Source organism: Xenopus laevis, chromosome 2L, assembly GCF_017654675.1.
Source record: "Xenopus laevis strain J_2021 chromosome 2L, Xenopus_laevis_v10.1, whole genome shotgun sequence".
Lineage (NCBI taxonomy): Eukaryota > Metazoa > Chordata > Amphibia > Anura > Pipidae > Xenopus > Xenopus laevis.
The window spans coordinates 11,211,354-11,222,043 of NC_054373.1; the positions used below are offsets into that span (position 1 = coordinate 11,211,354).

Here is a 10,690-nt window from a genome sequence, read left to right on the forward strand (position 1 = left end):
GCGTGGCCAAAACGATTTTCGTCACGGCAATTTTTTTTTTTTCCCATAATGTTGGGAGTTGAGATTAATAACAATTATTTAATGACTGCACTCAGCTGGGCGATATATTGTGCTTCAATCAATATAGAATGTGATAAAACATTTAGGAATAAAACAAACAGCCCGAGTGAGTTTCCTTTACCAGAACTACCTGCAAAGCTACGGCAGCAGTGTATAAACTACAACTCCCAGGGTGCATTACGGCTTCCGGCAGCGGAAAAAGGCGCCACGTGATTATTACACATCGCTTGCTCCCTCTGCTGGTCCTGGGAGGTTATTGCACTCTCCTATTGAGAATCGCGTCTTGCAGTTTCTTGTTTAGTGCGCGCGCGCGGAACCGGAAGTAGCGAGGATTGTGGGTGAATCTCGCTGTCTCATCCCGGCTGCTGCTGCTGAGCAAATGGCCACGTTCTTCGGGGAAGTGCAGTCCGTGTTCTCCAGAGCTGTGGATGAGGAGGAAGAGGATGAAGACGACGACGAGGAGGTAGAAGAAGAAGACAGAGAGATCATTGCGGAGCTGGAGAGGAAGAGGTACAGCCATTAATCACGGTTTGTGTATAATCCCAGTTTTAAAGGGGAAGTAAATCGAATAAAAGTAATTTTTCATAGTGGATGTGCGTTGAAAACTGAAACAGGGCCGTGTTGTCTGATTCTGACTGGATGGGTTGTTCCATTTATTTAATGTCTCTGGGGAAAGCAATATGGCAGCTCCTCCTCCTGTATCAGACTGAAACTCAGTGAACTGGGCGCTTGTAACGTCATGGGACACTGGTTTCATTGTAGTATTTGTTTCTTACTGGAATTCTCCTATTTCTTCAGGAACAGCCCCTGGGAATGATTAGAAAACTGTTACATGTGATTAGACCAACAGGGGGTGCTGTTTGCATTGGGCTGATTGTGTTACTTTGCAGGGAGGTGCGTGTGACATGGAACCCTGAGCTCACAGCAGCCATTGAAAGCTCTCCTGGCAAAAGGCTCCCCTGCTCCAGTGTCATCTTGTCTGTCGGTGACAATGCAACAGGTCAGTAGCAAATGATCATTTTCACTCCTAATGTAAATGTCATACACTAGTCTGTTATACAGATAGCTACAATCTCAGCTGCCATAAAGCAGGGTAGGACTGCTGCTTACAATGGGGATCAGATAGGATCTGTGCAGCCACTGGGACAGAATGTTCTGTTATACAGATATCTAGAATCTCAGCTGCCATAAAGCAGGACAGGACTGCTGCTTACAATAGGGATCAGATAGGATCTGTACAGCCACTGGGACAGAATGTTCTGTTATACAGATAGCTAGAATCTCAGCTGCCATAAAGCAGGACAGGACTGCTGCTTACAATGGGGATCAGATAGGATCTGTGCAGCCACTGGGACAGAATGCTCTGTTATACAGATAGCTAGACTCTCAGCCATAAAGCAGGACAGGACTGCTGCTTACAATGGGGATCAGATAGGATCTGTGCAGCCACTGGGATAGAATGTTCTGTTATACAGATAGCTAGAATCTCAGCTGGTATAAAGCAGGGCAGGACTGCTGCTTACAATAGGGATCAGATAAGATCTGTGCAGCCACTGGGACAGAATGTTCTGTTATACAGAGCTAGAATCTCAGCTGCCATAAAGCAGGGCAGGACTGCAGCTCTGTGACAGAAACGAAGGAGACTTAACCCATTTCCCTATGTTCCTATCTGTGTACCCCCAGGGTTTGTATCTTCCTATATACTGAGCTCTGGCAGTTGGGAAGTGGCTGGATCTGTCACACTGTGGAACGAGAGATGCAGAGACTGCAACGTCAGAAAAGATTTTCTCCCTGCTCCCTCTTCTTGTACCTTTTACAGGTCCATTACAGACCCCACGGTAAGGGCTAAAGTAGGGAGTGTAAAGGGCTTTGGGGTGTGAGGGATCGGATGAGTCGAGCAGGAAACAATGAATTGAAACAAGCGGTGGGCTAATAAGGGGAGCAGATCGAAGGGGGGACACAGAGTCTGAGGCAGGGAATTGGGACCTGTTATCCAGAATGCCTGGGGGTTTCCACATGACAGATCTTTATGTAATTTGGGTCTTCATTAGTGATGAGCGAATTTATTCACCAGGCGCAGATTCACAGGGAATTTCCACGTTTCGCCGCTGCGAATACATTTGCAAAATTGCCGACAATTCTGATGATAATTTAGAGGCCGCCAACAATTAAAAGGACGCCCATTGACTTTAATGTGCGTCAAATATCACCGGTGTTGCAATTGTAGCCGGTGTCAAACTTTGCGTTTCACGAATTTTGCTGGAAATTCGCAAATTTCGTGTCGAAACGGGACAAATCACTAGTCTTCATATCTTAGTCTACCAGAAAATCATATAAACATTAAATAAACCCAATAGGCTGGTTTTGCTTCCAATAAGGATTAATTATATCTTAGTTGGGATCAAGTACAAGCGACTGTTTTATTATTACACAGAATAAGGAAATCATTTTTAAAAATTTGGATTATTTCGTTATAATGGAGTCTGTGGGATACGGCCTTTCTTTGATTCAGAGCTTTCTGGATAATGGGTTTCCGGATAACGGATCACATACATATATATATATATATATATAACACATTTACTGGAGTTAAATAAACTGCCAGTTGCTGTACATGCAGTAGCTGCTGTCAGAAATAAAGCTATTCCTGTGATTACAGAGGGACACTTCCATATTCTGACCTGCCAATAGGGTCATTGCTGATTCTAATCCCGCCTTCTATTAATAACAGCCAATCAGTGTTTATTCACTCCTATAAAATCACCTGACCTCCACCTGTTCATTACTTTATTCTGCTGAGCAGTAGCAGGCGGAGGTTTTCTTCTCTGGTTTTTGGTGGGAAAATATTCTTATTACTGGTGTCTGGGGCAGGTAAGAGAAATGTCTGGTGATTCCTGCAAGTCACATGTTGGGGGGGGTCTTTGCATTGAGGTTTTTGTGGTTTATGTAAAGAGAATGGTACTATTGTGTGTTGTGCTTTTGTTGCGTGTCTATTCACCTAGGCTCCAACAAAAATTAACTATAAATTTTCTTAGGGTCACCCCTCCTAATCACTCCTCTGGCTCCCCTTTTACTGGCTTTTTCTCCTGGCTTTTAACACCGTTCTTTTCCTTCTTCCAATACACTTTACTCCATAAGAACGGATTTACATCTCTTTATAAATCTGTTTTTAGAAAAGGAAGCACATACAACCTCAAGAAGCCTTTTATAACATGGTTAAATAGCAACAAATGTGGATGCCTGCTGCAGACTGCGCTAGATCTAAGTAGCTGTGTATTTTGTTACACCTCTAGTTAGGAGCAAGATTACGCCGCCTGTGCTGTATACCTGTAATTGCCGTGCAGCATGAAGCTTTTCATGTATTCGTTTCTTAACAGGGTAGTGGCCCGAGACTTGTAGCAAATGAGTGAATTTATAACTGCAAGGATTAAAGGAGTGGTTCACCTTTAGGTTAACTTTTAGTATGTTCTAGAAAGGCCAATTCTAAGCAACTTTTCTGTTGGGCTTCATTTTTATTTATTTAGTTTTTTAATTTACCTTAAATTTTATTATTTAGCTTTTAAATGGGTCATTGAGTTCATCTAAAAAACAAATGCTCCCTAAGACTACATGCTAGTTATTGCTACTTCTGTATTGCTCATCTTTCTATTTAGGCCTCTCCTATTCATATTCCAGTCTCTTATTCAAATCTCTGCATGGTTGCTAGGATCATTTGATTGCTAGGATCATTTGGACCCTAGCAACCAGACTGCTGAAATTGCAAACTGGAGAGCTGCTAAATAATTCAAAACCACAAATAATAAAACATGAAAACCAATTGCAAATTGTTTCAAAATAGCAATCTTTACTTTATAAAAGTAACTCAAAGTTTAACTCAAAGGTGAACAACTCCTTAAAGCAATATGGATGTCGGTGTTGTCACTTTAAAAAAAAAAAAAAGGGTGTATTTAAAAACAAGCTGCACTTATACGTTTATATAAATGCACAGAGCAAACCCACATCTTCCATTAATTAGTTAATAAGGCTGCTGTGCAACTGCCTCATCCGTATCTAACGAGCTGCTAATTGGCCTCAGCTTGGGTGTCCTGTTTTAGGATTAAGGGTTGGTAACTTTGTGCTGCATTACTAGTTTAGCTGCAGACTGTACTTGTATTAATGCTGATTACTAATGTATCAAATAGCCCAAGCCTTTCCTAAATGTCTTGTTTTAAATGAATTGTTCAGTATAAAATCTGGCTAAATAGAAGGCTGTGCAAAATAAAAAAAAAATATCAAATATAGTTAGGCAAAAATGTAATGTATAAAGGCCGGAGTGACTTAACATAATAGCCAGAAAACTACTTCCTGCCTTTCAGCTCTCTTGGTTTCCCCTGATTGGTTACCAGGCACTAACCAATCAGAGACTTTTAGTGGGGCCACATGGGACATAACTGTTCAGTGAGTTTGCAATTGATCTTCTGCATTCAGCTCAGATTCAAAAGCAACAGTTATGACCCATGTGCCCCCCCTCAAGTCTCTGATCAGTTACCAGGCAGTAACCAATCAGTGTAAACCAAGAGAGCTGCAAAGCAGGAAGTAGTGTTCTGGCTATTATGTTACACATCCAGTCACTCCAGCCGTTATACATTACATTTTTGCCTAACTATATTAGATACATTTTTTATTTTGCACAGTCTATTAACAGTTATTTTTATACTGAACTGTTCCTTTTTAAAGGGATGAGATGAGCAGCTATGAGAGACTTGTTGCCTGGCTGGTAAGTAAATCAGTTGTATGGGAAGTCTGCAGACACCACAAACTGATCAGTCCTGCAGTCTGTATTGGCTCCAGTTCTAAAGTACTCGGTTTGTTTGTAGGGGCGCCAGGCATAGACTTACCTTAAATCTCCAGTTTATTCCCTGCTACTGATTATGACTCTTGCACGTGCATCTAAGTGTATCCAGCAATGTAAGTTGCAGCTTCTCCAGTTTAAGCTACAGATATACAAGAGGATTTAGAGACACACTGGAAACTTGTTGCAACTGCTCCGTAGCTTTACATTGTATTGGTTTAAAGTCCTCGTTATCTTTATACAACTTCATATGAAAACCATTTGCCGGGGGGATAAAGTGGTGCAGGGATGTGCTGCAGTCGAGCCTTGCCATTATTTATGGTTGTGCTGATCGTTGTCAGCCTTGCTTGTTTGTTTTCCATACATTTTTTTTTTTTTCTTTCTCCTTAGATACTTGACACCAGAAATTTTTTTTATTTATTTTTTTTCAATCGCATTCTTTGCATATTTATGCAGATTGGGAAAACAGTCAGGTTTTAGGAACTTCAAGTATCTGCCCAATCGGCGAAAAACAATGAACATAACCTATAGGTAACTTTTAATGCACATTAATATTTTTAATGTTTTTTTTTTAAATATCATTTATCACTTTAAGAACTAGCTTTTCATACCCAGAGGGTGCCCAAAATACTTGTTCCGCTACGGTGCATTTTTAATACAAATTATTTGGTTTCGGAGCATCACAAATGATGTCATGATATATGCGCTTCCTGCTAGTTACTGGAACTTGCCTAGTAACCAGTGAGTAATTAGTAATGGGTTCTCTCCAGGTTTTTTTGGCCACATGCATTGCCTGGCTCCTCTACAACCCCCCTCACATTACACACCAGTCACAATTAAATACCATTTCTGTATAGTGCCTTGTTTATCCGATTTAGGGGCTTCTTCCAAACTGACTGCGTCTTGTTTCTCTCAGGTCCTGCTGTGCCAGTGCAACTGTCATGTGGCAGAAGACCAGCTGTTCCAGTGGTGCGAGAAGGTAACGTGTATTGTGGGGCACTGACACGCTATATATCTCTGAATATATCCCAGAATTTGACTTGTCACACTTCTGTGATTTCTAGTTGTCCTTCCACACCCCTCTGCCTTCAGATTATTTAGAAATGTGCTCTGCTGCCTTCTGTAAATCCCCCATTGTAATTATAGCTGCCGCCTTATGGCTTTAAAACAGACCTGCGCGATTAACATGGTTATTAAGCCATTTAGCTTCTGCAATAGTTTAATTGCATCTGAAGTCCTCCTTCTTAAAGGGATTGTCAAGATTTGTATGACCGTTTTTATTTCTAAATTACACTGCAAATAATTCACTCTATAATATAAAATTTCATTCCTAATCCAACAAATGTATTTTTTAGTTGTAATACTGGTGTGTAGGTGCATCTCAGGTTATTTTGCCTGGTCATGTGCTTTCAAAAAGAGCCAGCACTTTAGGATGGAACTGCTTTCTGGCAGGCTGTTGGTTTCTCCTACTTAATGTAACTGGGTCTCAGTGGGACCTGGATTTTACTACTGAGATCTACCAGGCAGCTGTTATCTTGTGTTAGGGAGCTGTTATCCTGTTACCTTCCTATTCTGTTGTTTGGCTGCTGGGGGGGGGGGAGGGGTGATATCACTCCAACGTGCAGTAAAGTGTGACTGAAGTTTATCAGAGCACAAGTCACATGACTGGGGGCAGCTGGTAAACTGACAATATGTCCAGCCCCATGTCAGATTTCAAAATTAATTATAAAAATCTGTTTGCTCTTTTTAAGAACAGATTTCAGTGCAGAATTCTGCTGGAGCAGCACTATTAACTGATGTTCTTCCCTTTTAGCTGTGTGGATTTTGTGTGCCCAACCTGATCCCTAAAGCTTGTAGCATGCTCATTGTGTCACTGTGTAGAAAGCATTACAAACTGGGGAATATGGGGGGGTGGTCCATAGGTGCGGTTCTGCAGGGGGTTTGGGATTTTAAAGGTTTAGTTCTTCTGCAAATTAATTATTACTATTTTATATTTAAAATGTCACCATCTTTTCACTTTTTTTCCCCCTTAGGTATTTGGCTCACTGGAAAAGAGCAGCCTAAAAGTAACGGTCCTTTCTACCTGCCCGGTTTCTGAATATAAAACCCCAGAGTCCACGTACAGTCTCCCTGTTCCCTTCTTGAAAGCACTGAGGACTAGCGAGTACAGAGAGGAGGTGCCGTGCCCCCTGCTGGAACAGCCCAATATAGTGGATGGGCTTCCTGCTGCAGGTAAAGGACTTGCCTCCCCCTTTGTCATTGCTCCCAGTGGAACCTTCCTAGTCTGTAATAAGGCTGGTCCCTATTCATAGAATCCTTGAAGGTGCTTTACTGCATATGCACCAGCCAAATGGATGCAGGGGATACCCCAACATTTCATCTTTTTTATAAGTAACCCTTTAAACAAGTGTGTAAAATTGATGAGGGGCTATTCTAAGTATTTTTGCAATTTTCATTTATCTAATTCCAAGATATTAAGGGATACATGTATTGTTAATATGAATTAATTTTTATTCCAACAGCGCCACCTGCTGGTCAGTTTCTGACCAGCAAGTAGTCAAGGAAGTTGTCAGGAGAAAGAAAGAGGCTGCTCTGATGTTCTTCTGCTTAGGAAAGATTTGAGAGGTTTTATTTTTTTTTCCCAAGCAGAAAAACATCACTACAGCCTCTTTCTCCTGACAACTTCCTTGACTACTTGGTGGTCAGACTGGTCGGAAACTGAGCTGGTGGCGATGTAACAAAATTCATTCATATTAACAGTGTATGTATCCCTTAATATCTTGGAATTAAAGAGAAAATAAATAATGAATTTACATTGCAAAAGTTCTTGGTATAGCCCCTCCTCTATTTTACATTCACTTATTTTAAAGGTTTACTTAACCTTTAATCTTCAACTGACTGGTGTTTCGTTGTGAAGCAGCTGTGTGTGTGCGGCTCATGCAAGTTCTATGGCTTTAGGTAAAAGCTTAACAAATACAATATATGTTGTACAACATGATACCCCAATTATACAAGGTATGTTTTGCTTTCTCAACCCTCCTGTGATGCTTCGTGGAATATAACTCTTCCCAGTGTTTCCATTGAATGGGTTTATTTACCCTTTATGATTGTGCTTTGTTTGCAGTGCTGTCCCATTGTCAGGTATTGGGAATCCCCGCTGTCTTCTACCGGTGCTACACGGATATCTCCAAACTGGATTCTGTCACTATTAAGGCTTTCCGACCCCTCCTATCCAGTGGAAGCCTGAGCCGATTGGCTGCGGTAAGACTTGAGATCCCTAGTGTTGCACAAATATCAGATGTTTAAACCCAGAATGTTTCCTAGTGTGGGAGATTGATACTCAGACATGGAGAAAGTCTGCCGTGTCTGACACTATATCTCCCTATAGTGACCCTGCCTTCTGATGACCGGGACGAAATGAGAGAAATCGTAACGGACAGATACGAGGCAGACAGGATTTTATCATCTCTATTAATTTCCCTTTAATATTCTGGTTCATTGTCTGTCTCTTTCCCACTCAGGACTCTGCAAATATCCAAGAAACTCTGAGAAAGACGGTGAAATTGAACGAGATTCAGAGTAACCTTTACATCTAGCCCTGTCCATCGCTCCCTTTGTATCGGGCTCAAACTATGTTTTTTGCTATTGTATTAATGAGAAGTGTAAAAAATACTTTATCTGTTTGTAACTTGGCTCTTGTGTGGTTTTGTCATATACAGAATATTCAGGAGGGAACTAGTGCAAAGGGTCAGGTTAGATTAAACTCCAGCAATGAGTCGGCTGAGTAACTTGCTTGTGCTGGGAGTCTGTACAGTCTTATTAAATAACTATTCAACCTACACGGGAGAAATAGCCTTTAGAATTAGTGTGACACTTGTAGTAAAGAAATGATTTAAATCTTCCAATGTCTCTTATGATGCAAGTGTGACTCTCATGTGGAGAATGCCACCCCCCAAGATCAGCTTTTAACTTCTTGTGCCTAATATGGACAACGTAATATTTAGTATTTACAATCTGATGTCTGCACAGGCTCCCATTGTAATGTGGTATAGACATTCATGGAGTCCCAGACATTCTGGATAACAGATTGTGTATTTCAAATATATTCAAGTCTTGTGACTCTCTCTCTCTCTCATAGAAAGAGATAAAATTGTCAGTCATGCAGTGCCTCAGTGTGACCACTTGGTGGCATTGATATTGTGTAGGGAATTAGTTTGTTTTGCAAATGTTCTGATGCTTTTATTTAAACCGGGCCATGTACGAAAACATCAAACTTTATTTCTACCCCTACTGTAAATGATAAGGATATTAGAAGTCACTGAGGGGTTGTTCTGTGACCATATAAAGGCACAAGGCTGCAGGCTGAGTTATACAGGGAACTCTGAGTATCACTGATGTATTATAAGGGATAATGTACCCCCTACTGTAAATGATAAGGATATTAGAAGTCACTGAGGGGTTGTTCTGTGACCATATAAAGACACAAGGCTGCAGGCTGAGTTATACAGGGAACTCTGAGTATCACTCATGTATTATAAGGGATAATGTACCCCCTACTGTAAATGATAAGGATATTAGAAGTCACTGAGGGGTTGTTCTGTGACCATATAAAGGCACAAGGCTGCAGGCTGAGTTATACAGGGAACTCTGAGTATCACTTATGTATTATAAGGGATAATGTACCCCCTACTGTAAATGATAAGGATATTAGAAGTCACTGAGGGGTTCTGTGACCATATAAAGGCACAAGGCTGCAGGCTGAGTTATACAGGGAACTCTGAGTATCACTCATGTATTATAAGGGATAATGTACCCCCTACTGTAAATAATAAGGATATTAGAAGTCAATGAGGGGTTGTTCTGTGACCATATAAAGGCACAAGGCTGCAGGCTGAGTTATACAGGGAACTCTGAGTATCACTCATGTATTATAAGGGATAATGTACCCCCTACTGTAAATGATAAGGATATTAGAAGTCAATGAGGGGTTGTTCTGTGACCATATAAAGGCACAAGGCTGCAGGCTGAGTTATACAGGGAACTCTGAGTATCACTGATGTATTATAAGGGATAATGTACCCCTACTGTAAATGATAAGGATATTAGAAGTCAATGAGGGGTTCTGTGACCATATAAAGACACAAGGTTGCAGGCTGAGTTATACAGGGAACTCTGAGTATCACTCATGTATTATAAGGGATAATGTACCCCCTACTGTAAATGATAAGGATATTAGAAGTCACTGAGCGGTTGTTTTGTGACCATATAAAGGCACAAGGCTGCACGCTGAGTTATACAGGGAACTCTGAGTATCACTCATGTATTATAAGGGATAATGTACCCCCTACTGTAAATGATAAGGATATTAGAAGTCACTGACTATGAAGCCTGCTAAGTTTCAGAACACTACAGCACAATTTAAGTTGAAATTAAAATGCAACTGAATAGAAGGCCTTTAATACACTTGACTCTGGCTACATTGATGAATTAAGCTCGACTGCATCACCCTGTGTGTGTGTGTGTGTGTGTAAGCCAAGAATATTTTGTAAATTATATCCTTATAAACGGTGAGTTCTGATGTCATTTCTGTCACATGACTTCACTGAAACGTGTGTATTATAATAAAGTACCCCCAGTTGCAAAATATGAGGATATTATAAGTTACCCTGGAGTTCCATGACCTTCGGCCTCGTGTTTTTATATGGTCATGAAACTCTCTAACTTATATCCTTATATTTTACATAAGGGGGTACATTATTCTCTATCTTTCCATCTATCAGCACTCCCCATTCACATCAT

At 40.8% G+C, this 10,690-nt stretch overlaps 1 protein-coding gene and 1 non-coding gene across 2 annotated transcripts; both read left to right on the forward strand.

Moving 5' to 3' along the window:
• The first annotated feature begins 425 nt into the window (after nucleotides 1-425).
• Nucleotides 426-8,579, forward strand: psmg1.L (proteasome (prosome, macropain) assembly chaperone 1 L homeolog). The gene is given in 7 exon segments (NM_001097016.1): nucleotides 426-570; nucleotides 951-1,060; nucleotides 1,744-1,898; nucleotides 5,808-5,870; nucleotides 6,925-7,123; nucleotides 8,016-8,152; nucleotides 8,413-8,579. Coding segments are annotated over 7 exon segments (870 nt in total). The 5' UTR covers nucleotides 426-439; the 3' UTR covers nucleotides 8,488-8,579.
• LOC121400243 lies at nucleotides 8,218-8,348 on the forward strand. Its single transcript, XR_005965651.1, has one exon.
• Nucleotides 8,580-10,690: the final 2,111 nt, after the last annotated feature.